The 27,941-nt window shown below is 35.2% G+C and overlaps 4 protein-coding genes and 1 long non-coding RNA gene across 5 annotated transcripts; 3 read left to right on the top strand and 2 right to left on the bottom strand.

Annotated features, from left to right (window-relative positions):
• Positions 1–319: 319 nt before the first annotated feature.
• On the bottom strand, positions 320–7,595 carry LOC147291079 (immunoglobulin). The gene is given in 13 exon segments (XM_086236637.1): positions 320–353; positions 355–465; positions 738–901; positions 2,572–2,655; positions 2,748–2,801; positions 2,907–3,013; positions 3,121–3,252; positions 3,514–3,766; positions 3,949–4,016; positions 5,546–5,621; positions 6,217–6,374; positions 6,762–6,839; positions 6,951–7,595. Coding segments are annotated over 13 exon segments (1,611 nt in total). The 5' UTR covers positions 7,243–7,595.
• A 5,994-nt stretch (positions 7,596–13,589) lies between these two features.
• Positions 13,590–14,610, top strand: LOC147291078 (uncharacterized). Its single transcript, XR_015121381.1, has 3 exons — positions 13,590–13,778; positions 14,151–14,166; positions 14,297–14,610. It is a non-coding gene; the product is annotated as an uncharacterized LOC147291078 (long non-coding RNA).
• A 467-nt stretch (positions 14,611–15,077) lies between these two features.
• Positions 15,078–17,249, top strand: LOC147291077 (coatomer subunit beta'-1-like). The gene is made up of 5 exons (XM_086235867.1): positions 15,078–15,095; positions 15,165–15,271; positions 15,467–15,596; positions 15,956–16,151; positions 17,071–17,249. The coding sequence occupies exons 1-5, from the start codon at positions 15,078–15,080 to the stop codon at positions 17,088–17,090; spliced, it is 471 nt and encodes a 156-aa protein (XP_086091993.1). The 3' UTR covers positions 17,091–17,249.
• A 2,647-nt stretch (positions 17,250–19,896) lies between these two features.
• On the bottom strand, positions 19,897–20,685 carry LOC147291076 (uncharacterized). Its single transcript, XM_086235866.1, has 2 exons — positions 20,622–20,685; positions 19,897–20,579 (listed from the first exon to the last, which is right to left on the bottom strand). Exons 1-2 carry the CDS (start codon positions 20,683–20,685, stop codon positions 19,897–19,899), a joined length of 747 nt encoding a protein of 248 aa, XP_086091992.1.
• Positions 20,686–25,195: 4,510 nt separating this feature from the next.
• On the top strand, positions 25,196–27,301 carry LOC147291075 (uncharacterized). Its single transcript, XM_086237700.1, has 2 exons — positions 25,196–25,393; positions 26,740–27,301. Exons 1-2 carry the CDS (start codon positions 25,235–25,237, stop codon positions 27,133–27,135), a joined length of 555 nt encoding a protein of 184 aa, XP_086093826.1. The 5' UTR covers positions 25,196–25,234; the 3' UTR covers positions 27,136–27,301.
• Positions 27,302–27,941: the final 640 nt, after the last annotated feature.

The following is a 27,941-nucleotide window of genomic DNA, read 5'->3' as shown; positions in this document are numbered from 1 at the left end:
AAATTTATATCAACCTGTGCAGCACAAAAACCTTTGTAATGCATATAAATTATTATAGATGGTGATCATAGAGATTGTAGAAACCAGTTATTATGAGAAAGAAAAATGTAAATCTTTAACGTTTTCAAGTATATGAAAGCATTGCCTCAAATGATTTACTGGCATGGGAGGGGGAGGGAGAGAGAGAGAGAGAGAGAGAGAGAGAGAACATGATGATGATGATGGGTTTCGGAGCCATATATTACAAAACACATTTTGTAATAGTCATCATCATTCAACATACATGCTTCATCAAAATTCAAATGATAATTTAGTACCTTCAATTATACACCCACAAGGGCTCCAAAGAGAGACTTCTCATTTCGGGTGTGACCAGTGGACCCTACAGCCGGAGGTGCATGCACGGTGATTGGGAGAACCCACTCACATTTTTCTCTTCCCTCAATCAGAAGAGGATGCTCGTACCTGAGGTAAAAAAATCCAGGAATTTTAGATCAGCTGGATTAGCAAATAGTTTGGAATAGTAAGCAAATACAAAGAATTTCATTAGCAATGTTTGATTGAGACTCTGTAACCTTTTTTTTTATTTGAGCTGTAATCTAATAATCATGTAAAGACTACATAAATAATGAAAAAGAAAAATGCCTTGTCCTGAAACTAACATGACAACCTCTTGCAACATTTTAATCATTTGGTTAGGAAGTAAGAAGTTTGTAGATGATGCTATATGGTCATACCTGGTCCAATCCACATTCTTCGGAGTGGTAAAAAATTCAAATCGAAGGACCCATTTTACAGATACATGGGGAGTGGTAAAAGACATAGGCCCATCCATAGGAATGGAAAATAGAAAACTTGTCTGCACTAAATCCGCAACGACCTCATAATGATCACTCTGAACCTACAAAAGATAATATGATACATCAAACATGGCAGAGGACAAAACCATTCAAATGTCTATAACCAATGAAAATCCATCAGCTTTCACATATTAGATTCATCTAAAGCTCACAGCAGGCCCAATTATTTCATTCTCACGTAATATGTAGTTTTTCTTTACCTTTTTTTATCCCCTAAGATTACATTTACATCCAAATGGCTCTCCATCATTACTCTGAAAGCAATTAGATTAACTAGGCCTAAAGAATTGGAGCAACGTAAATTTAAAATGAATATGCATGGATTACAACATGATTTCAGAAATGGTATACAAGCTTATTGATCTTACAAGCATAGAAGCAACAGACTAACCACATTACATTATTACATGCACCTTTCTATAAATCAGAGAGGAACTCTGTGTGGTGAATTTGTGTGGGCCAAGTTTATCAGACAAGCTTTTGTAATTACTGTACCCTATTATTTTTTCAAATCATATTGCTTTCCTTCATTATTCAGGAGACCAATTTCTATTATAGAAAGGAGAACCAGCAGTCTATTAAAAGGCCATGTAATCTTTCAGTTTGGAAATTACATGCAACTAATTTTCAGCAGTTTTTCTTGGGTTTATTACTTTGAAAATCTGGTGAAATTACCAGGCATTAATTTCCAAACTCTGTCCTCTCTTCTTATGTGAAATTGCCTAGGTTTTTTTTTTTTTACTTGTTTTCATTTCTTTTTATGCTCTATATTAAAGATCTAAATTTGCAGTAAATCTAAGATCAATTAGTTATGCAGGAAATTCCGAAATTCCAGTCGCCAAACCACATTTCTTATAGCCTTAGCCTTTTCTCCAACTACCAGCCTTCACTGCAACATCCTTAACTCTAAACATAATTACTGCCCAAAAAAAAAATAGAACACCTCAGAAAATTCTTGCCTTCAAGTTTAAACCTTTACCCATCAAAACTACCCTGCTTAACCCTTACTCTCACCAAGTCTTTTAAATCAAACTATATCCCTAACTCTAATTACTACATGATGCAGAATTTACATGATCCTTCATTAGACACACTATTGGAATCTATCCAGCATCAAGAGAACCACACAACACAACCATGCCTTCAACAGGCCAAAGAATTCAAATTTTTGTTATCAAGGTATGATTTAAGCATTAATAAGGACTCCTGAAGTCTCCTTTTACTAGTTGCCTAGAATTTCCAACCAAGTAACTGCCTAATAAGCACATACAAAGACCAACTTAAAACTAAGAAAACACTTATATATCTCTTAGAAATTTCTAAAAATCCCTAGAAAAGATTAATTACAAAAACATAAGAACACCCTAAAATTAGTACTCTCTGCCATATCTGCAGAAAATTATAATTCAGCTACTATCAAAAGTCACCTTATAACTCAAAAAAAAGACCCAAAGAAAATATTGTTTTAACCAGAAACCTACAGTAAAATAGTGTTTTGTTACCTGGAAATGTTTCTTCACTCCTAACAATCTAATCATTAAAATAACTAATGTGCTTGCTTAACTGCCTCATGTTTTTGGATTCTTTGACCGTAAAAGCAAGTAATCTTACACTATTATTCAAATAACTGTTGAGAAACACAACAAATTTTCTATAAATGATTCTGATACATTTATCATTCAACTGACAGCCAGAAATAAAAAAGTCATACCTTTGTAATTGTGGGAGAATTCCTCCGAGAAGGATGGACAAATCGCCGACTAATAGTCTCTGAGGTCTCCAATGTTATAGAAACCTGAAAAACAGAATCCTTCCTGTAGTGATAACTGTATACATTTCACTAATCACTGTATATGATTTCTCAACTACTTGTAATATCACAACTACCTCAAGGCATCTTCTAGCTCCTTCTTCATGAAAGAAAGTAAGAGTTCCACCAATCTATGTCCATGGAAAGTTGTTGAAAATTCATGCCCAGAACAGAAAAATATATAATAAATATGATGCAAAGAAGTGAAAAGATAATATAAATAAAAATGCAATTACCATATCACCGAAGTAATAATTAGAATCAGAATTTTTTGGGGAAAATCTAAGCAGAACTTTGTCGTCCAGCCGGATATTGTAAGACCTCCCTCGAATAAAGCCTTCTGCTGCAGAAAATATTTGCAGAAAATAAGTTTTCCAGTATTTACACAGGCAGAAACTATAGGATTGAAGATATATATGTAGGAAAAGGAAAAGAAGTGCATTAATTTACATGCTAAGGTCTCAACAGCTCCAGCTGCTGGCGAAGATGCCCTAGCTTCATCATCTAAAGAAAGTGGCTTTGCAAGTTTCTGCCGCTGGCTTGGAGAGTCAATAGCAGATGAATTCAGCGGCGATGGAAGATCTGCTTGAAAATGTAATCTGTCACTCAGAAAAGCTACTCTTTCTGACTTATAAAGAAAATAGCAAAACAAGGTTCTTATTGCTTGAAGGAAATGCTGAAGAAATTGCAATAAGAACTCAACAAAATAATAAAGGGAAAAAACTATCACAATATCTCAACACTATAGGTGAAACAGCATAGAAACTATTTTGAAAATGAGGAAATAATGAGAAGTTCAATGTGCAGAACCACTTGAAAATTTCGCTAGGTCACATAACTCACCAGTACCAGAATCATACAAGACTTCAGCCACAGAGAGCCGTGGAAGTGCTAGATTTGAAGATAGGCTTGTCTGTTCTCCTTCAGGATATGTGGTATCCTTAAATGAAGACCTTGTTGATTGCAAGGATAGTGAACTTCCAAAGGTTCTGTTCATATGTTCTTTCATGGGATTGTATGAAGAAACGGATGAGATCTCATCTCTTGAGCTTTCATAGCCTTCCTCAACCCCATCATATATATCATTTGCTTTCACCTGCAAGAGGAATTATTTCTGCCTTATAAAGGATAAAATGGATGGGTAATTTCTTATTTTGGAACTCCTAGAGATAAACATTCCTTAATAGAGAATTGTGTAATGACTTTATATGCCTAAAGGGAAACATAATTCCCGAAACATATAAATGAAAAAAAGACATTGTGGTGGTAAGAGCCTACCCATTCAGAGTCACCGTCCATCTCTTTCCAATACATATCCATTTGGATGGTTGCAGAAGGAACAATCCCTGAAAACATATAATTGACAGAAATATCTCATAATATTATCTAACATATCTGGAAATCAAGACAAACAAAAATATTTCTAAAATTATTAAGAATATAAGTATGGCCTACAGATTTACATATAACTACTTTAATAGGACGAAAAATGTACTGCTCCAACCACTCCATACTGATGTTATGTCTGCCTCTCTTCCACCATATAAATCGTCACAGAAAATGGCACAGCAGCATTTGTGTGTACACTGGTAAATCTTACTTCCAAATTGTGAAAAGGTATCAAGAGGGCTGTGCGAGCATATGTTTGCATGCACGCGGGACTTAATCATATTAAGTTAAAAAGTCTATACTATGTACGTAAATTAAAGCCAAATAAGAGTTTCTAATGCTGAATTGACTTGGACTAATTTTTTGTGCCTAAACTTGAAATTTGGACTTTTTAATAATTTACTTCGGAGTTATATAGACCAAATAATTAAAATGTGCTATATTAATTTTGGTTAAATTTTACAAGCTTATATAAATATTTGTAAGAAAACAATTTTTATTTTACAGCTACAATCTACTTATCGATGTAATAGGAAAAGAAACACTCAAAATATTGTCAATTAACCAGTATAAACAAAAATCAACTATATGTTGTCCCAAAAAAAATCAAATATATGCGTTGGAAATAAACTGGTTTGTTTTAGAATGTATCAAATATAAGAAATTACAAGTCTGAAAATAAGTATTAAAAGAGATACTACAGTATCTTCATTAAACTAGTATCTGATTATATTAGAATTATACCTTTGATTTGAAATTCTGTGTATATGAGCAACCTTCAAGGGCATGTTTGTTGCCCAAAAGAACTTGAACAGCAGCATTCATATATTGTAAATTTTATTACACACAATTGAAGAATGAGATCTTACATAAATTTAAAAGAGGAATATTCACTATTTTCAAAAAAATTATTCTAGCTCATTACCAAGTTGACATCTCCAATTACTTACAATGACTACATTTTAAGAATATGGTTTGTAGAGAAGACATCATCCAATATACATAGGGGTCCAATAGGGCTCCAGAAAAACAAACAAGCCATTGATGAATGACCTGTTATGTTCATAAGATGCATAAGAGTGCTCAATTCTAGTACATATTTCTAGCCTGGTGCATGAGATATTAAGATTTGGTTATGGTCCCAATTAAGTTATGATCAAAAGTCAAAACACTAAACTGCCGGGTGCTATATGTGAATTTATATTGAGCATGAGCAAAAGTTAAGTTAAAATTATTATTAAGCTGCAAATCCTAAAGTAGTGTTAAATGGTGCCTCAAACTTAGCTTCAACTTACACATAATTCTTAAATTTGTTACAATTGCAAATAACATTCAGCCAACATCACTTTCGAATCTTTCTTGCATAGATAAAAATCACAGTAATTGGAATTTGCAGGCTTACATAATAAACTTCAAGCCATATCTTGAACCTAAAGAATAAAATTTTGAGATAGAAGCAGTGATCAGACCTAAAGAAAAAACTCACCATCACTTTGACCTTCTTCCATTTCCAAGCCACTAGCTTTCTGAGTGACCCATACTTGTACTGGAATCCGAGCTTCCTGGATGATTAAAGTTCATGAGGTTCAGAAATCTAAAATGTGAGCATATCAAATCAATGTATAAAGAAAGAGGCTAGAATGTAAGTAAAGTCGAGGGCTTTTTACCAATATGTACTTACGCACATGTTCACACACACATACATACATGCACACAAATCTGTGTGTGTGTTTGTCTCTCTCTGTGTGAATGTTTGATAATGGTAACTACAGATAAAAATGTTCCTTCTGTTGACCAAAAAGATGAGCATTTATAAAAATATAAGTTTAATACAAAATTTGAAAAAAAAAAAAGTAAATGTTCCACGAGCATACTGATTACTACAGATAAGCATACATTAGCTCCAAAATCTGGTAAATTAGCAAAGAATGCTTCAGAGAATGTAGCACCAGAATACTTCCACAAGCCCATTTCTCACTCAACATAGTCATATATAATGTTTATTAAAGAAACAAAGGTTGTTAACCATGGTGAAAGACAAATAAACTATGATACATCAGAAGCAGAAAATATAATCTACAATAAGCAGTGCATAAATCTATCACAGAGGAGAAAAGTCATGTCAACAGCCATCAGGTAAGGTTAAAGAAAACCAACCATATTAGTGAAATCTTTTACTGATTCTCCACGTGAGTGGGCATTCTCCAGTATCAGCCATTGTCCGGACATTGTACTTCTAACATAGTACATATAGCGAATGGTAGCACCTTTGTATGATGGTGGTATAATGCTTGCCAGAAACGTTTTCACCACGTCTGCAGAAAACATTAACTATTTAACAGCAATGAAATTTAAAGTCAAAACAATTCCAAGCTAAAAGCTCTCTCTCAAGCAAGCTAAAAGCTCCACGTTACCACAGGTCCACAACCTTCCTTGGAATAAAAATACCATACAATTCTTGGCCAAGGCCCCTCCTTCATAATACTAGCCTCTTGATTGATTTTCGCTGCTTGTTGGTTTATTACAACAACACTATGCCATTCTAATACATAAGACAGCTCAAGATTGATCTTTCTCCACGTAAATCCAACACCAACAATTCAAGACTACTTAAAAAATCATCTTAAATTACACACACAAAAAAAAAAAAAAGCAAAACGCGTAAATATCGAAAATGTTACAATCCACAAAACATTACTCACATGATTTCGTGCCCCCGGGCGAAACAATCTGATTCGAAACCAGCGAAGCCGTCGAGCCCTCCATAAACACATTTTCACCTAAACGTCTCATGTAACAAAAAAACCACGAAAACCAAAATAAATTCCAAAACGCATTGAAAATTTGAAACAGAAACCAAATTATTCAACTTGTTCAATTTTCTTTGCTACCTCTCCTCTGTTTGGATCCAGACACGGGCTTCTGGGTGGCGAACCACTGGGAATCGAGCTTCTCAATCCCCTTAATCTCAAACCCTAGGCGTTCGATGAGGAGCGAACAGGCCATATCCTCGTCATTGTTGTGGCTAGGGTTTGAAACCTCTATGGTGATGAGAATGGGATCGCCGGGCCTGTAGACTTCCTTATCGGTCTGGAGCTTGAGAGTGGGGAAGAGGTCGCTGGTCACAGTCGTTGTGTTGGAACCGAGGCCTCCGAAAATGGCGGATAACCTTCCCGGCAACATTTGGCTTCGTTTGAACTCCAATTCTCGTTTTGCTGGATCTTAATGGAGCAAAGAAAGCTCAGAGCTCGAACTTGGAATGGACGTTGGAGAAGGATCTCGCGGAACGACAGCGTTTGGGTTGGTCCATTGCTGTTATTGTTTGTTGTTGTTCTTCTTCGCACAGAGAGAGAGAGAGTGTGTGTGTTTGGTTTGGTAATTGAGTTGATGAGTCAGGTGGAATGTAGATGCGAGCAGTCGATTGGAGTTTTTTCTGTTAATTTTTTTGGGTACTGGGTAGATCTGCTCTCACTCCATGTGCCAGCGCGCGACGGCATTTCTTTTTTTTTTTTCGTCTGGCGCGACGGCATTTTCATTGCGACGGACACAATTTTTAATCATTTTGTGTGGATTAAAGATTTTTTTTTTTTTTTTTTTTCAATTTTTATCACAATTTTGACCGACCATCAAATCTTTTATATTAAATTTAAAAGTACACATCTCATTTTTACAATCATTTTTATATTGAGTATCATATTTTAAGGTTTTGTTAAAGAAGAGAGGTGTGTAGAAATATTGAAAAGATATGGAGATAATAGGTATACAAAATGATGTTTGGTATAGTTTAACTGTTTAAGTTAATTATTTTTAAAAATTTTAAATTAAATATTTGTCCTCAATAATCAATTTACATTAGGATAAAATAAGAAATTAACATGTTATTAAATTGTTAGGACTACTAATAAAAAAATTGGATCCAAATAACGGCACCTTAATTTTTTAGGTCCGTTGACTTTATATAGGTACCAAATTACAATGTTTTTTTATTTTAACTACCAAAACGTTTATGTCATTTCATTTTAGATACTAAATTTCAATTTAGGTACCAATTTTAAAAAACTAATTGTCTAATAGTCATAACTTTTTTATTGATTTTTTATTTTTTCAATATTTACAAGTTTTAAATTTTAATGTTTAGTCTTTGGATTATAGTACTTCATCCCTCAAATCTAAATAAAAACATTAAACTTTTGTAAATTTTGAATTTTTATGAATTTGAAATAGTCACATTTGTGATTGTTCGACAGTTACAACTGTATAGCAAATTAATTTGTGACCTAATCCAAAATATCTTGTTCTAAGTTTGTATCTAAACTAAAAAAAATTAGTGTCTAACTTGCTGTTTTGTTGAAAAACTATTGATATTTGGTATTTAATCCTAATCTTTTATAATTTTTTGACAAAATTTTCAATAATTTTGGAAGTATAAGATTTCTTCAACAAGGGACAATCTTTCTCCTACTTAAAACAATATATGTAAGCTACATTAGGTAATAATTTTTGATAAACAATCTTTCTCCTACTTAATTTTGATACCAATATTTAATTATATTTGATTAATTCTGGTTGATAGTCATTGGCGTAGGGGGTCAATTATACAAAAAGGTTTGTTGACTTTAGATACCAAATTGTAATGGTTTTTCATTTTAAGTACCAAAACGTTTATATCATTTCACTTTAGATACTAAATTTCAGTTTAGGTATTAATATTAAAAAACATGGTTATACCGAGTTGTGACTGTTTAACAGTCATAATTTTTTTATTGATTTGTTGTTTTTTCAATATTTGCAAAACTTAAACTTTAATATTTAGTCTCTGAGTTATAAGACTTTATTCCTCAAGCCTAAATAAATCCGTTTACTTTAGGTACTAAATTGTAATGTTTTTTCATTTTAACTATCAAAACGTTTATGTCATTTCACTTTAGATACTAAATTTCAGTTTATGTACCAACTTTAAAAAACATGGTTATACCGAGCTGTGACTGTCTAACAGTCATAACTTTTTTATTGATTTGTTGTTTTTTCAATATTTATAAGGCTTCAACTTTAATGTTTAATCTTTGGATTATAAGACTTCATCACCCAAGCCTAAATCAAAAGCATTAAATCTTTATAAATTTTGAATTTTTATGAATTTGAAATTGTGACTGTCGACAATTGTATAGCAAACCGATTTGTGACATAATCCAAAATGTCCTACTCAAGGTTAGTACCTAAACTAAAAAAAAAACTATTGATATTTGGTATTTAATCTTAATTTTTATTATATAAATTACTCTAAATAGAGACAAATTAGTAGGTAACATTTTTCGCTCCATGTATAGATGGGAACATTTAACTTTATTCACCTACATTAGGTATGGAATCAAGTTCTTAACAGGATCATTACCACCTGATTTAGAGCTTAATTATTTTCAAAATCACTAGCCACAAAAGCATAGTTCTGCACTAAGTAATTCAAGATCTCACCACGAAAAGGAAAAGTGACCCAGTCTCTTTACTCTTCTCATTACGCAAACTAGGCTTGTCAGTTGTCAGCACTAGCTCAAGAATATGGGACAGCAAATTTATAAGTCTTTTATGATACTCCACAGGATAATGGTTTTCTATATGCTGAAAATGCAAGGCAAAAATCCTACAAAATAGCACTTCACCATCTCTATTTTGAGAATTTTTCTTTTTTTCCCATATAATTAAGTAGTGTATCACATGTTCGCCAAATTTGAATATGATCATGATATACCATTGTCAATATCATATTATGAGGCATTGACTTGTTGAATTGAGAGATCATCATATTCATTTCCATCTTTTAAGATGGCTATGCAATGAAAAAAGGACAATAAAAAAGAGGGCAAAGGCAACGCAACCCCAAAGGCAGCCAAAAATGCATGTTTCAGTGCAACATTGGCGTGTTCTGGTTCTAGTAATGAAGTTTGTGTTTGTGGAAGAATTCATCTTATTCATCAAGGACTGTTTACAGGATATATATACAAAATCAAACCTTAACAACTCATGTACACGTTTACAGTAATCCCTAACTTACAGGACTACACCGAGATTTTCTAGCTAGAATAGGAAAACTACATTCTGTTACTCTGCCTCATTAATAAACCGGATCTTTTCCTCCTTTACTTGATCATTATCTTCAATACTCTCCCTCAAGTTGGAATGTATATTGATCACATTCAACTTGCCAAGTAATGTTTGAAATTGTGCTGAACTTACCGGCTTGGTAAACAAATCCGCCGGTTGTTCCTTTGTTCTTATGTGAGCAGTTTGAATGATTCCTTGCTGCATCTTTTCTCGTACTACATGACAATCTATCTCTATATGCTTCGTACGTTCATGAAAGACTAGATTAGATGCAATATGAAGGGCTGCTTGGTTGTCACAAAACAACTTTGTTGGCCGAAACTGCTTCTCATTCAAGTCTCGCAAAATATTTCTCAACCATGTAATCTCACAAACTGTGGTAGCCATCGATCTATACTCTGCTTCTGCACTAGATCGTGAAACTGTAGTTTGTTTCTTTGCTCTCCATGAAACTGGTGCTCTCCCAAGCATTACACAATAACCTGTGATTGATTTTCTTGTGTCTTTACATGTAGCCCAGTCAGCATCACAAAAGCCTGTTAGTTAGAGCTTTCCAGTTGAAGGCAATAGAATGCCTTGACCTGGTGTTCCTTTAATGTACCAAAGAACTTGGTGTGCAGCATCCAAGTGTGGTTGCCGCGGTTTGTCCATGAATTGAATCAAAATGTGGACTGCATATGCCAAGTCCGGTCTTGTGATTGTCAAGTAGATCATACGTCCAACAAGTCTCCTGTATTGTGAAGGATCTGCCAATAAACTTCCTTCTGATTATGTCAGAACAAGATTACGATCAACTGGAAAACGAGAAGGTTTAGAGGCCAAGAAACCTGTATCTTCAAGTATCTCAAGTGCATATTTTCTTTGGCACAAAGCTATGCTATGCCGAGACCTAGCCACTTCAATTCCTAGGAAGTAATTGAGCTTTCCTAGATCTTTCAATTTGAATTTGCTCGAGAGAAACTTCTTTGTACTTGTGATGTCTTCTAGATTGTTTCCTACAAGAATAACATCGTCCACATATACTAGTAACACTGTGAACTTGCCATCTTGATTTCAGATGAACAATGAGTAATCACTACATGATTGATGAAAACCCGCAGATTTGAGAGCCAGTGACAATTTAATGAACCATTGCCGAGATGCTTGCTTCAAACCATACAAACTTTTATACAACTTACATACAACATTCTCCCCGTTTCGACCAAATCCAGGTGGCAAGTGCATGTAGACATCTTCAGTGAGGTCTCCATGAAGAAAAGCGTTGTTGACATCCAATTGGTGGAGATGCCAACCGCGAAGAGCAGCTAGGCCAAGCAGAACTCGAACGATAGTAAGTTTAGCAACCGGTGCAAAAGTTTTCCGATAGTCAACTCCTTCAACTTGACTATAGCCTTTAGCCACAAGCCGTGCTTTGTACCTCTCAACTGTTCCATCAGGATTGAGCTTAATCTTGTACACCCATTTACAACCGATCGGACGTTTGTTGGGAGGCAAAGGAACTAGACTCCACGTCTTATTTTCTTGTAAGGCTTTAAGTTCCTGGAACATGGCATAACGCCATACTTTGTGATTGACTACTTCAGAAAAACTGTTTGGTTCTTTGAGAAGGGATAACTGTGCACTAAAAACTCGATGAGAAGGAGACAAGTGATCATAAGATAAAACAGTAGATAAAGAATGGGGAATACCTGTGCTCGTGGAATCTGATGGGAGAGAGCGAGTAGGCAGAGTTGCCTCAACATAGAAGTCATGCAAGTAACCAGGAGTACTTTTTGGACGAGTAAAGCGACGAGGTTCTGTAGCAGAAGCATGTTGTGGTGGATGAGTGGAGGTGTTCGAAGAAGGCAGTGTAGATGATGAAAGAGATGAAGTGGGGTTTGGAGGCACATTAGACAGTTCGGATGAGAGAATAGGGTTTGGAAGAGTGTTAGGCACGCTAGGATTTTCGAAATTGGTAGGATTAGAGAGAGTAGTACCCGAATCCCCAGTGTTTGCATCGTCATCAAAAACCCTAGTTGGCGAAATAGAAGGATTGGTTGAAACCCGAGAATGACTAGAAGACGGATATGGGAATGTATCTTCATAAAAGATCACGTCTCTAGAAACAAAGATTTGCTCAATTTCGAGATCAAAAACTTTATAACCCTTTTGGCCATTTGGATACCCAAGAAACATACATCTGGTAGCCCGGGGATCAAATTTGGTAGGTTTGCATGAGTGTGTTAATGCGAAACAAAGATAACCGAAAACCTTAAGGAGTTTTGCCTTTAAGAAAGGGAGTAGGAGTTCGATTAATAAGATAAGTGGAAGTGAGAATGGCTTCTCCCCAAAAAGACGTAGGTAATTGCACTTGAAATAAAAGGGCTCTAGCCATGTTGAGCAGATGACGATGTTTACGTTCAACAACACCATTTTGTTGTGGTGTGTTGACGCAACTCATTTGATGCACAATACCTTTGGATGAGTAAAAATCAGGCATTTTAAACTCGGGACCATTATCACTCCGAATTGTTTTGATTTTGGTATCAAACTGAGTTTCAACCATATGTATAAAATTGATCAAAAACTTTCTTGCTTCAGATTTCTGTACCATCAAATAAACCCAAGTACAACGAGTAAAATCATCAACAATTGTAAGAAAGTATTTAGCACCTGACGTTGAAGGTTCATGATAACCTCCCCAAATGTCAACATGAATTAAAACAAACGAAGAAGTACTTGAAATTGAACTCAAAGAAAATGGAATACGAGTTTGTTTGGCTAGCGGACAAATAGAACACTTGCTTGAATCACAAGACGTATTAGAAAGAAAAGGAAATAAATGATAAATTCTAGAGGATGGATGACCAAGCCGTTGATGCCAGAGCGTTTGAGAGCTACTGTCAACGGCATTGCATGTGACTTGCTGAACTTTGTTAAGGCAATAGAGTCCTTCCTTCTCAGATCCCGTCCCAATCATCCTCCCCGAGCATAGGTCCTGTATGTAACACACGTGTTTAAGAAAAATGGTGATACAAAAGGAATCTCTACACAACTTACTAACAGAAATCAAGTCACTACTAGGAAGTACCCCATTAGATATCACTAAAAATATATCGGTTTTAAACAAATTGATATTGTCAAAGTTTTTTATATCAGTTGGATTTTTAGTTTTCTAAAAATGATGTCTAAATACATTTATATATCGCCAAGTTTTCAAATTCGATATCTAAATTTTTGGGTAAAAATTAAAATTCTACAATAACCGATATCTAAACCATAAACTGATATTAATTGTTTCAGCTCAAAATCAAATATAAAAATTTTTGTTACAACTTAAGTGTTTTGACTTAAGTTAGACCCGACACTCCCCCCCTCTCAAACACAATTAACACAGAAACACTATAGCTCAGACACTCCTCTCACACTCCTCTCTCTCTCTCTCTCTCTCTCTCTCTCTCTCTCTCTCTCTCTCACCCACGCCCTCATCGTGGCGGCGATCTCTCTCACCCACGCCCTCATCGTGGCGTCGCCGTTCTCACAGTCCGGCCTTGTCATCGTCGCGTAGTTGACCTTAGCCATATCGTCGGCCCTCAAGAGCTTTCTCTGCCACACTCATCGTCCTGGGTTGCAGCCAAAAGGTAAGATTAGTCATCGTCCTAGGTTCTCTCTTTCTCTCTGTCCTCGATCTTCTCTCTATCTCATCCTGGGTTCTCTCTTTCTCTCTGTCCTCTTCTCTCTTTACTGAAATTAGGGTTTCAAAATTGGGCTTTTCTATTGTTTAGGTTTTTCTTCAAATTATGGATTTCTTAGCTAGGTTCGTATGCTTCATGAAATTAGGGATCTGGTGCATTTGTTTCTTCAAATTAGCGTTAATTTTTTGTGGGCTTAATGCTTCATTTGCTTCTTTTAATTAGGGGCTTATTCTGTGGTTTTCTTGGCATGATTGATTCTGTGAATTAACTTAGGAAGTTTGGGTTTTTATTTGTGCTAATTCTGGCTTTTGGTTTCAGCACCACAGGAGCTTTGGTAGGTGTACAGTTTCTGTCGACTTGGGAGGTTGACATCAGTCTTAGCTACCATGTTGGCTTTTCGTGCATCTGAGCAACGTCTACAACATAATGTACTTAATAATTAGCTCTAAATTGCTTCTTTTCAGTATCGGGACTTTCGGGGAGTAAAGAAACAGCTCAAAGTCAGGTCTCAGTTGGAATGGGGTTGCTAGCTGGGTCAATTGTATTGATTCTTACACTAATATGGGGTTCCTGTGTTGTTGTTGGCAAGTGTGATATTCAGAATTCCATTGCCATTGATAACAAAGATACAAAGGGATTTAGCTTAACTGGTATGCCCATTATTTTCTTTACATATATGTTTTTCTTAGCTTTTACTTTTCATCCATCTATGATAAATAGCTAGAGATAGTAAATTTGCTATGCATTGTCTGCACTTTACATAACATAATAATGATGATCGATGGGGGACATATAAATGATTGATCACAGTTTATAATAGCTTAGAGATATCACAAATTCACATTGACATTCACATATAACAGAGTTTATTTTTAAATATATATATATATATATATTTTTCATCCACAATTTTGTTATTGCAAATATTTAGGCAAATATCTCCTTTGCATGCAGTTTTTCTAGGAAAGTAAGGTACTAATTCTACTATCGAAGTTAAGAACAATTAACTTGGCTCATTTTTAAACTAATTTCTGCAGAAAAATTTCACCAGAATAGTTGTCATCATTTTGTTTTTAGTAAATATAGGTGCCATCATTTCCAGTTTTACTAATTCTCAATTTCACAGCAGCTTTGTTTGTGTAACCATCTTTCCACAGTATTCAATCTTTCTACTGTGATTTTCTTATGATCCTTCAATTTTTGATATTGGGTGCTATGTTATTAATGGTTTCACACTGATAGACAATGGTCAATGGGTTCATTGTAATTTATTTTGGTATGCTCAAGTATAATACATTATGTGGCTTACATTTTGATTAATGTTACCTGCAGGTTAATCCAAAATCTGCTGAGTCTTTGGCTAATCCTGAAGAGTATCCTAATTTGTTTGAGGATTGGCAAGTTGCTCTTTCTGTTGAATCTAAAGCTTCAGAGACAAGGTATCTCTCTCTCCCTCTCTCTCTCTCTCTCTCTCACTCTCTCTCTCACTCACACACACACACACATACGTCAACCTTCTATCCTTTGTTTTAGCACAAGTTTCTTGACATCTCCAGCTTATTTTTTTTTTCTTTTGGCTTGACGCTATTTGCCTTGTTGTATTAATAGCTTTCTTTTGATTGTTTTTTTTTTAGGGGTGTTTATCCTCCTGCCGAGGAGTACATAAACCATGTTGACAAAGCACACGTCACCCTTGTGGATGCTTTCAGGAACATGCAATTGAATGAAGAGGAACCTCTTGAAAATGGAGATGCTAATCATGAGGTAGACAATGGATGCAAATTTTATATTGCTTGCTGGAAGATATTATTTCTCATTGCGAATTTATTTTAAACCGTTGATATTTGCATGATAAGATATGCAGATTTCCTGCCTGTCTCAGGACATATTTGTTCTTTTTTATGTGATCTGCATGTTGGACTACTTCTAGTTAATATATTTGAATGTTTGGTCTATATGATTGGTACAAGCTAGGTCTTCTAACTTGTAGACTTATTTGTATGAAGCTGATATGGATTTCATTGCATAAAGAACCCATATTATAGTTTCTCTTTGCTTTTGCTTTATGAATTGGCTTTTAAACACTAAAGTTTCATTTCTGCTTGTGATCTGTTTTACCACAGGTTTTGGAACAGAATGGGGAACATACTGCAGATGAACAGTATGGGGAACAGACTGCAGATGAACAGTATGGGGAACAGAATGCAGATGAACAGTATGGAGAGGAGGAAGGAAGCCAGGAGGAGCCTGTTGTGGTAGACGCTGATTCAACGGATGGTGCTGTACTCATTAATGGTAACGAGGCTGACGAAGAGTGGGGTACGAATAATGAAGGAACCTCGTCAGCCTAAAAAGCTATTGGTTGGGCCAATGTGAAAATCCAATTTTGTCTCTGGTGATTAATTGATTCTAAAGTGCCATCTCTGACTCCTATTCTGACAACTTTCTGATATAACTAATCATACCACTTTCTCTAATAACTGCTTTTTGAGATTTTAAATATTTTTTTATCGGTATAATTACTACAATAAGTACTATTAATGCTGACTCTATTAGGGTTCATCTTCACGGAATGCCTCAGCATTGTACCAGTGAGCTGTGTTTATTGACTTTATTCGAAGTTAGCTATGTGTTATTTATTCCCTGTGGAATAACTGCAAAATAGATTCGAAGATTTGATTGCTAACAGTTTCAACAATTTTTTTTTTTCATGTAAAAAAACTTTTTTAGAGAAAAAGCAGTGTGAATCTAACATCTAACTGCATAGATACCCAGAATTCCTTTATAGAATACCTGGAAGCAGTATGCACAATTGTCATCCACTTAATCCAAAAATTGATTTTCTGTAGCTTGGTTTCGCTGTTGATTCTGTATGATTGGTTTTTTCTATTATCTTTTTGGCTTCCTCTTGTTTGATTTCAGTATTGGCTTCATTTGTAACATGAGATTGCTCTTATTCTTTCTGTATGCGTAATTAACTTGTAAATGATTGAACTTGGTAGTTTTGTTGTTACTCTCTCTTTGCATTTGGATGGACCATGTGAGGATTTTTCATTGTCAGCTATCATTATTGTCATTGTAAAAATTACTAAAAGTTGTTTTTATTTTTATTTTTTTTATATAGTTGTCTATTCTTAGCTGTTGCATTTTTTGAGGAGCTTAAGGATTGTGTTTGGTATTTTCTCTACTCAAGTTGTTTTGTTACTTCCTAATTCTTGCATCTCTTTCCTGTTTGCAGTGCTTACACCACGTCACTAGGTCCCTATAAAGACTGCTGGTCCAGCTGTATGGATCCTTTGCAAAGGTGAGAAAAGATACATATATTATACTTAATCAAACTCAAGGCTTGAGCAGAGTTAAATGCCAGTAGGATGATCTGGTAGTGTGTTCTATTATTGGGATATTTTATCAGATTATGTAATCATAGTTTTCCATTCTTTACTGCCTTTATGAATAGTTTGGGCATATTACACACGACACATTTATGCACTTAAAGAAGCCATTCACCCTGCACTTTTGCTTGTATGTAGTGTCCTAAACAACCAGGTGGTGTTGAATGTGCATATTATGTGATGAGGTACATGAAAGAGATCATTGAGGACACAAACCTTGCCTTTGAGACCATGGTTAGAATCCTTTTGACTATTTCAGTATATATAAATTATTATCCGATGTAATTTTGATTGCATTTTTGTTTTGGTTATGTCATCAATCTGTTATTTTGGAGATTTTGAAGTTATATATATAGGCATGCACTGCCTTTGGATATGGTGTTTGATTGGCTTGAACTGCCCTGCATATATTTGTCCTTTGCATGAATGTTTGCAACTTTGCATGTTGAACTTGGAACTGCCCCTTGTCTTTAGAATTTCCAACTGCATGCAATTGACTTTTTTAATTTCATGGATATGCAGCTTAATTTATAGGAAACTTGGATATGGCTTTCTCAATCTTTAAATTTGAAACTGGTTTTGGATTGATAGGAAACTAGGATATGGTTTTGGCTGTTGTAAATCTGGTAAATTGAACTTTAAAGCTTGCTGGACCATCACATGTACTTAAGCTTGTTGCTGGGGGCTATCACATGCAACTCTTCCTTTTGGATTTTGGGATTGCTATAAGCTGCCTAGCTTCTTTATTTGAATAATTGCATGTCTAGGTGGCTCTGATAGCATGCAGCTAGCCTTATATATATTATTTGCACTCTGCCATGTATAGGTTTTGGGATTGCAGCAAGACCATAACTTTTATCATTTGAATATATAATTGCATATCTTTTGGTGGCTGATCATGCACTTGTCTTTAATGTTTTCAGTGGTCTAAGACGAAGAACAAGCGGACTGGTTACACCCAAGCCCAAATTGATGAAGTCCGAGTTGAGTGGGGAGACTATGTCACCGAGCATTATTTTTAGACATGCATGTTGGTATACTGTTTTGACATACATTTTGTGGATATGGTATTAGTGCTGCCATTCCAATCTTTTGTAAAGGAAAAGGCAGAATTTAGAACTAGCTAGCTAGCTAACTAGTGTGCATAATTTAGAACTAGCCATGCCTTATATTTTGTGCAGATTTTTGAAGTTTCTTAGGGGGGTTAAAAATGGATTAGCTAGCTAGGGTTATCCCTACTTGTTGAGGGATTTGTAATTTATTTTTGTTAACTTGAATATGGTTGAAATTGGATGTTGGAAATATTGTATGAGAATGTTGGATGAAATTGATGGAAGCATTTAAATTGCACAAATTGGATGGTGCATGTTCGAATTTTTATATCAAATATTTGACAGGACAAACTGATATCTAACAATCCATTTTAATTTTGTTTTTTTTAATTAAAAAACATTTACAATATCCATTCAACACTGATATCTAATGTCTTAAATTTGATATTTATACAGGCATATACATCGGAAAAAAAAATAATAGCGATATCTAATATAATTTTTATATCACATGGTAGCTCAAACATGATGTTTAAAAGACTTATAATATCTAAAACAACAGACAAACAGATATCTAATCTATATAGATATATCGGTTTTATTTAAAACTCTGATGTGTTAACAATATTAAATATCGCTTTAATAAAAAAAGTGATGTAACAACTTACCAAACATAGCTTTTGCTGAGTTTACAATATCGAAAAATATAACCAAACCGATATGTAATATACACTTTAATGTCAGTTTTTAAAAAACTAATGATATTGAAAGTACATCACATATCGGAATCCATTCATATAGATAGCGGAAACTTGAAAATTCGATATATATTAATTATTAACAATATCGGAAATTCAACAAATAGGATGTCTAAGTTTTTATAAACATCGGGTAAAAACCGATATTGAAAATAGGGTACATTAGATATCACGTCTGCCCTTATCGGTCGTAAACCTAATAGACATCAGTGTTCCACTGATCTCTAATGGGGTACTTCCTAGTAGTGAGTTGAGATAGAATAATGGGACACATAAGACGTTATGAAGTGTGAATTGAGAAGAGAAGGTAACTGAACCAATATGACTGACTTGTGCCCTAGAACCATTTGGAAGTTTGGCAAAACGATTATGCACAACGTACGACTTGGTGAGTAGGCTACTATCACAAATAATATGATCACTTGCACCACTATCTAAGATCCAAATACTGTTTTGATCATGACAAGTAATTTGAAAGGCTTTACCTGAAATTTCATCAAAAGAAGGAGGAATATTACCAACTTGGTTAGCGGTGGAGATCTTGTTCTTGTGCAAGAGTTCCAAGATCTGTTTGCAATTCTCTTTGGAGAAAGGAAAATTCAGGTTTTCCTTAGAATCCGGCATGGCAAGTACATGATTACTTCGGCTAGAACTTCTGGCAGCCTCCTCATCTGCTTTTCTTTTACAACAATTCTCAGAATCATGTCCTTTCCAATTGCAGTATTCACACGTTAAATGTGCACGACAGAATTTTGTGGAATGGATGTCTTTACTGCAAATGTCACACCACCTTGTGGCATTGGTAGGTTTCTTGTTGCGGGCATGGGCTCGCTCAGGAGCCCTTGTAGGAGCCCTCTCGATGTCACGGCTTGGCTTGTGAATCAAGAAAGTTGCTGCATCCGAGGCCTTGTACTTGTTTCTCTTGGCGTAACGCCATTGCATATGCCTTATTGACATTAGGAAGAGGATCGATAGAAACAATATTACTCCGCAAAGCATCATAACTTTCATTAAGTCTCATGAGGAACTTCATGGTTTGTTGGTTCTTGACATACTCACCAAGTTTCATTCCATCTTCACAGTTACATACCGTAAGGCCACACCGTGAGTCCCTTTCGTCCCACAAACTCTTGAGCTTTGTATAGAATGTTGTCACCGAGTCTGAACCTTGTAGACACGCAGAGATAGCATTCTCAAGGTTGAATAATTGCACCATGTTTGTCTGACTAAATCTCTCTTTAAACTCAGTCCAAATTGCCCGAGCTGTCTTGCAGTGCTTAACATTTTTGGAGATTTCTTTCGACATGAAACCAGTTAGCCAAGTTTTGACTAACGTATCACAATGATCCCATTGTTGTTGCTCATCATCTTGAGCAGTTGGTCGAGTGCTAGAGCCATTGACAAAGCTCATCTTATTCTTGATCGTCAAAGCCATACTCATGGATCCAACCCATTCATCATAATTGTCCTCCATCAACGCTTGAGGCACTAGTATAGCACCTGGTTGGTCGGAATGATGGAGATAGAGAGGATGATTAGAATAATCTCATGGTTCAGGTGTGCGTGCAGGAGGCCCTGAAGGAGAGCCTGCTGCTTCTTTCAAAATTTTCTCCGTCAATAACGCTAGTGCTTTCTTTTCATCACTGTCCATGGTTGAATTGATTTTGTTGAGAAAGGAGATGAGGTTTTGGTCGAGGTATTTAGGATTTTGTTGAGAAAGAGAGGTTGTGTTTTGATCGAGGTTTTAGGCCGAGGAACGGCGCTTTGATACCATAATGAAGTTTGTGTTTGTGGAAGAATTCATCTTATTCATCAAGGACTGTTTACAAGATATATATACAAAATCAAACCCTAACAACTCATGTACACGTTTACAATAATCTCTAACTTACAGGACTACACCGAGATTTTCTAGCTAGAATATGAAAACTACATTCTGTCACTCTGCCTCATCAATAAACCGGATCTTCTCCTCCTTTACTTGATCATTATCTTCAATATTCTGGGTTTAGCGCAATAGGCAGCACTAGTCTTGACCAAGAAAAAAAAAACAGTTTATTGGGCACTCAAATGTGGAACCCAAAATCATATACAGTAACTAGGAGGTAATTGCAGGCTCTTTATTCAAGTCCTACGTTTTGCTGCCAAATAACAAGCATAGATTCTAGAGAATTAGAATAGCTCTAACTTGTTAATTATTTGCTAAATTTACTAGAATTGATATATATCCTAAGTCATAACAAATTAAAGGTGCCCTAGCTCTGACAATTACTGGCTTCAAGGTCAAGCATTTGCATGATCATAAATGTGATATTTGACACAAAAAAGATGTCTGCAACAGTATGCATAAACATATTAAGCAAGCAGAACATGCATGGTTGGAAAATTAAGCTCCTCCATTTTTGATACTGAAACAGGAAGCTACCAAAGCACATTGTGACAGCCACTTTACAAGTTTGTTGGTTAATTGCCCATTTTAGGTACATGTAATAGAAGGGCTGCAATGAGCTGGTTTGATTCAGTTTGTTTTAAGCTGCTTATAATTAGTGTGCAAGTAATAGAAGAACTGCAATGAGCAAAGTCAAAGCAGTGAAAGGTGTTGGCTGGGATGTTTCTTCCATTGGAAATGGTTAATTTGCTACTATATATACATGCTTATTGATTAATTTCCTTCATATTTTAATTAAATGCAAGTGCAAACTGCAAATTAAAGTGAAAAATTAAACTTTAATATGTTTCTGTTATTAATTATCTCCTTTCAGCCATTTGGGGTGGTGCAAAACTTGCCGATGTTCTTCAACTTGTAGGAATCGCCAAGTTAACATCAATATTCCCCCTTAGGAGGAAAGCATGTTGAGTTGGTTAGCGTTGACATGTGCAAGGTGAGCTAATTCAATTTTACATTATTCGGTACCATGTGACATTCCTCTTACAATATGTACTTGAGACTCACTTTTATATCATATGACTCGCAATGTTTGATCAATGTTCCTAATGCAAATGTGTTAAGAGGAAAAGGGCAGATCGTACAAATCTTGTATCTTATATATGTTAATTAGTATTTGTTACTATATATGCCAAAGCCTCTAAACAGGGATCATGGGTATCCACTGCATGTAAATGTGCCTGGTGTAATAGGTGCTCGTTCTGTCAAATGGCTGGGTTCCATATTATTATTGCAAATGAATGCCAGATTGTATTTTAAGTTCAAATCTAATTGAATTATCTTTTTACACCAGGATGATTAATTCCAACTCTTTTTTTTTTTTTTGGCCAAAACAATTCCAACTCTAATTACTGACAACTTCGTTAAATGTCTACCCCTTCTTACTGGACGTCATCCATTTTACAGGGATCCTATGAAATCTTTATCAATATAAAAAATACAAGATCATGGGTAGAGTTCTCTTCAATCTCTCTTTCCTTTTTAATATTTAAAGAGATACCAAGAAGAAGAGTTATTTCTACTTCAGAAAACAATAGAAATTAACTAAGGTCTAAATACTAGAGGCCTTGAGCAGTTTCGTTACAGATGAAGGAAAACTCTGATTCAAGGTCTTCAGCAACATAAATTGATTGAAAATTAATTTATTCCATCTCACCAACATATTGATTGAAAAGCAAGTACAGAGAAGCTTCAACATACAATTCATACTGCACCACTGGTCCTCCATCTCCATGGAGTAGCACAGCTGAAAAATTGTTTTCACTCAAACACATAATTTCTAAAAAAACGCATGTTTAGGCATCATTTGAACTCTTTCAAATTTGTGGAATTGACATAATTCCATTTCTAATTTGCCAAACAAGGTACTTATTGAATTTTGATTTTCAAAATCTCGTATATCACTAAATTCCAGCTAAAAGTTTCACATCCAAACACAGTGTAAAGCACATACCTAGTACCAAAAGAAATTAAATTAAAGCACTTAACTAATTAGTGACCCATATCCAAAACTCCATTTTAATCTTGTAATGTGGCTAAAGCAGTGGAAGTAAACTGGTATTTCTCATCAAATGCCTTTGCCTTGCTGATTGCATCTTCTCCCAAACTAAAGCGAAAGAAAGTGAGGGCTGGGGGTGTGTCACGAGTTTGAGAGAGAGAGAAAAAAAGTTTAAAATTTTAAATTTTAAAATAATAAATAAAATGTTGGAGAAAGAAAGAAAGTTTTAAAATTCAAAATAATAAATAAAATATATTTTGAAATGATATAGGACGTTCCTATCCCATTTAGGAACAGGACGGGATGTGAGAAAAAAATTTTGGGGTGGGATTGACCGGAACGGAACTGCACGGAATAGGACGGTTTAGGTATTTTTGATCTTAATTCCCACCCCTGGTTATTGAGCAAAATCACTTCACAAAAAAGTACTCCAAAAATACTCTTTTTTATTTTTGGCCTGGACTCCAAAAATATTCTTAAAAAGCTCTTCTTAAAAGAAAAAAAAAATGATATTTACTATTTAGTGGGTAAAGTCAAGGAGTGAAATTTCGAAAATTTCAGCGAAATTTCGCCGAAATTTTCGTTTTTCAGGGATCCCGAAATTTTATCACATTACCCTTAATTTTCGGTAATTTTTCGGCGAAATTTCGGCCGAAATTTCGATCCCCCTCACATGCATTTCTGTAAAATTTCATCGAAATTTCGTAGTGAACAGAAAAAATTTCACTGTGCAGCCTTACGGCCCTTACCTTATCACTCGGATCTCTTCCTCTTTTCATCCACACACTCAAATTTGAACCTATTCTCTCTGTCTTCTTCTCCCCTGCGCACAAGGTTTCTCTCCCAGTGGCCTCCTTCTCCGGCGCGGCGTGACTCTTTCTCTCTCTTCACTCTGTCTTCTCCGGCGCGGCGTGACCCCCTGCAAAGGTAACATAGTTGCATCACTTGCATGGTAGAATTTCTCGGTATTTTCTAAATAAATAGGACGACCCACTGTGAATTGAATGTCAGCTGTAGGATCAAAGGACGGCTGTGACTGGACTGATCCATTTAAACCCCAGAGAAGTAAAATAGGACCCATGACCCACTACACTACAACACCCATCTGAAGAGAGAATAGAGAAAATGGAGAGATAAGTCTCCCCATCTGAGGGAGAAAAGCTGCGATCTTCGCACAATCGATTGAGAACCAACGGAAGAGAAGATTCAATCTGTAAAAATTGAGCAACCTTCACGTTCTCAAGGTTGGGTTTTTTTGTCTTTTTTATATATTTTTTTTGTTGTTGTTGACTTGTTGTTCAAAGTTTCAAACTGTAGAATATATTGAATAGATATTTTTAATAGTTTGTTGTTGACTTGTTGTTTAGTGAAGTTGAGCGATGTTTATTATGTTTTGCCAGTATAGCTCCAGAATATCCAGATGGATGGATCTTTGGTTATAGACTTATAGTCTACGATCTATAATCTAATCTTTTAAGACTTTTATCATCTATCAAATATAGATGGTGGATTCTTGGCCAAAAAAAATATAGATGGTGGACGGTTCAAAGCTTTTTGCATTATTGTATTTTGGGAGATTAGGGATTTGGTTAATTTCAATGAATCCGAGGTTAGAGGCTTAGAGCTTTCTTTTTTGGTCAAATTTGTGGAATTTTTGGGATATACTAAGAGTCTAACTGTCTAAGAGTGACAGTGACGAATCATTGATTTTACATCCTTCCACAGAGACTAAGACAGTGGTCGATTGAGATTTATGTGAAAAGAAAATAATTTTGGGAGGTCAGTAGGTCACTCCTCCATAATTGAGTTAAAATTGTAATATAAATAAATTTGAGGTGTAAATGTGTAATTTATATAATTACTAATTAGTGACCCATTTTTTTAACAGTATTTACCACCAGCGCACATTATATTCATCTTATATTACATAAAACTTACTATATAATTTGGTTTCTTTAATTTTTTTTATCAATACAGTAGATAATATGTTAAATAAGCATATGGTCAAGTTTCATTCAAAATTTCCGTATTTTGATAGCAATTTCCGTCGTTTTTATCTCATTTTGTCGAAATCGAAATTTTAATCGAAATTTCCTCGAAAATTTCCGTCGAAATTTCCATCGAAAATTTCCTCGAAACCGAAATTTTACTCCTTGGGTAAAGTAATCTCGTTATTTTTGCCTTGGAGTGAAAATTGAGTAATATACTAATATCTATCATCTATGTGCTTTTCAGTCTTGAGTCTGCAGTCTCGGAATGGCCTGCATTTCAGCTCGTCCTCCTCCATCGCCATATCCATGTGGTTCAGTAAACCCCACTCGGCTTTCATGGGCATCTTCTTTTCCCAAGCTTGGCATCTCCTTCAACTGCAACACAACCACTCCTATTCCTAATCTCATCCGCACTCCCAACAAGGCATGCTTCCACTACTTCGCTTCAACTCTCTCTCTCTCTCTCTTTTTTCTTCTTCATGTTAAGTTTGCTTTTTCTTAAATCCTTATATTGACAATGAAAAAAATGTTGGGAATTCTTCATAGAGCTTGATTTTGTGATGTTGTGATTGTATGCATATATGGACTGAATTGTTTCAATGAGAAAACCGGGTTTTGTCACCTTTAGTTGAGAGAGGTATTGGTAAATTGTTAACAGCTTCTGACCCAGTTCGATTTTGTGCGGTATACAAAATCCTATTGTTGGTATTTTTTTAGAATGGGAAGTGCTGCATTAATGTAGCTAAGGTGTTTGATGAAATCAATAGGAGAATGGAAGAGGAAATGTTTTGAAATGATGGGTCAAGTTTGGTCTCCAGTAAAATGGGTTTTATTTGAATGTGGTAGCTGAGGGGAATTTTTTGGTTTTGACAAGTTTGAGGTTTATCTTTCAGAAAATGAACTATGGTGGACTCAACTATTTGGATTTTGAATGCCGGAGCAACTGTGTAATATGACTTATAGAAACCTAGCAGACACTTGATGAAAGCCAATATATGGAGTTTATGTTTTGGACAAGACAATTTTAGTTCTCTTTTGGATGATGTCACTTTAGTTAAATCCTTAAGCATGACAAATAATGATCATGATCTGGATGGTATATTTTATTACACAAGATACATCATAATCAGCCATGTTGCCCAAAGTTGTAAACAGCTCCATATCCTCGAGCTTCAACTTTTACTGACTTAAACAATTATAGAATCTATTTTTCTTTTCCAGTCAGTTATAGAATCTTTCAGGTACTCAATCTTCGTTCTTGACATGCGGTAATGAGCATCGACTTAAATTTCTTTTGTTCTGCTTTTCTCTTTATACGCTGGTTAAGAAGTCCATCAATAATATGAAAAGTGGATGAATTGGCAAGGAATCAATATTGAGCAGAGCCAGACAATGGTGCATGTACATTTCTTATGATTTTATAAAATCTTTGCGACAAATATAGTTAGGAAGACGATGGTACAAATTGCTAGTGTGTAATTGGGAAGGCAGTAAAGAATTCAATAATGTTATTATGAAGACTCACAAATAGCATAATTAAATTGAATAAGATACTTTTCTTTTTATGCATGAGTCTCCATTCCTTATTTCTTTTAGTCAGGGTTTCTAAATTGTCCGAGTTTTGGCTCAAACATCCTTCACAAAGTGTAAGTCTATTAGCCAGTCTCACAAGTCATGATTGATGTGTTAATTCAGCTGTGGTTTCTTAGTTAAACTTCAACCTCCAAAATGGAGGAAAAGGCTTCAAATTTCTCTTGCTTGTATATGCAGGATTCCTTCGTTCGAGCTGCATATACCCGGAGATCTCGAGGCGAGGCTGCAAAAAGACCTAATAGGAAATCATGGAAGCAGAGGACAGATATGTATATGAGGCCATTTTTACTGGATGTTTTCTTTTCAAAGCGATTTATTCATGCCAAAGTGATGCACCGGGGTACCAGCAAAGTGATCTCTGTGGCAAGCACTAATTCCAAGGATTTGAGATATTCGTTGCCATCGCTTACCGATAACGATGCATGTCGAGTTATAGGAAACCTGATTGCAGAGAGGTCCATGGAAGCTGATGTATTTGCAATGTCTTTTGAGCCCAAAAAGAATGAGAGGATTGAGGGTAAGCTAGGAATTGTCCTTGATACCATTCAGGAGAACGGTATAATATTTGTTTAGAACCTGCCCATCAGTTTCAGGGTCATTTTTGTATTAATCTCTCTCTCTATATATATGTGTATACATATGGGGAGCTTCCGTTAAGGAATCTCTTAAATAAGGGATCCTTCGTAGGCTTAACATTGTATTTCTACGATATATGTAATACTTGCTCGGATTTCAGACCCTTCAATGCTTCATGATCTAGCAAATATCACCAAAATTTTAATATGTCTTTTCTCAATGAGTTAAAGCGAAGGGGCCTAACACAGAACTTATACACATAAAAGCCATTCCAGGGAAGAATTCTGAAATTTTCAGAAATCGAGTTTTTTCCGGCAATAAGAAATCAAGGACTTCCATGGCCAGAAAAAAAAAAAAATTCAATGACGATGAATGGTGGTTCATTTGGTGTTTTTTTTCTTTCCTCCCTTTTTCTAGGGTAATTTCCAAACTTAGGCTTCACATGTAACCCTTTTTAACACTCTTTCACACTGCTTTGGACTTTTTATAAGTAAAAATGATAGTTTAGTTTAAAAATAAAGAAATATGTAGGTCAATCCAAATAATACACGATTACTAAATAAGTTGAGTTAGTATTGAGTCACATGACATGATTAATTAAACAAATTGGATTATGTACGATTAGTTTTCGACACTAATATGAAATGCCAAGGCATGACACAAATACAACCCAAAAACACAAATTGCAACCTCTAATTTTAACTTTGATAAACTTAAGAACATGTTCAAACCAAATGACTCTTTTGAACTCAAAGTACGATTTTGCCTGATTATCAGCATCCCCAACAAACACAAAAAAGTGC

Source organism: Dryas octopetala, chromosome 3 (genome assembly GCF_963921425.1).
Source record: "Dryas octopetala chromosome 3, drDryOcto1.1, whole genome shotgun sequence".
In the NCBI taxonomy this organism is placed as follows: Eukaryota; Viridiplantae; Streptophyta; class Magnoliopsida; order Rosales; family Rosaceae; genus Dryas; species Dryas octopetala.
The sequence above is the reverse complement of the archived record's forward strand: the minus strand, read 5'-3'. Positions and strand labels throughout refer to the sequence as shown.

Bases quoted from the DNA above. Each gene is read 5' to 3' on its own strand.
- LOC147291077 (XM_086235867.1), top strand. The intron at 15,597-15,955 runs GTAGACAATGGA...GTTTTACCACAG, and splicing joins ATGGAGATGCTAATCATGAG to GTTTTGGAACAGAATGGGGA. The intron at 16,152-17,070 runs GTACGAATAATG...TCCTGTTTGCAG, and splicing joins CGAGGCTGACGAAGAGTGGG to TGCTTACACCACGTCACTAG.
- LOC147291076 (XM_086235866.1), bottom strand. From the start codon at position 20,685: ATGGACAGTGATGAAAAGAAAGCACTAGCGTTATTGACGGAGAAAATT. The intron at 20,580-20,621 runs GCTCTCCTTCAG...CTGAACCATGAG, and splicing joins AATTTTGAAAGAAGCAGCAG to ATTATTCTAATCATCCTCTC.
- LOC147291075 (XM_086237700.1), top strand. From the start codon at position 25,235: ATGGCCTGCATTTCAGCTCGTCCTCCTCCATCGCCATATCCATGTGGT. The intron at 25,394-26,739 runs GCATGCTTCCAC...TTGTATATGCAG, and splicing joins TCATCCGCACTCCCAACAAG to GATTCCTTCGTTCGAGCTGC.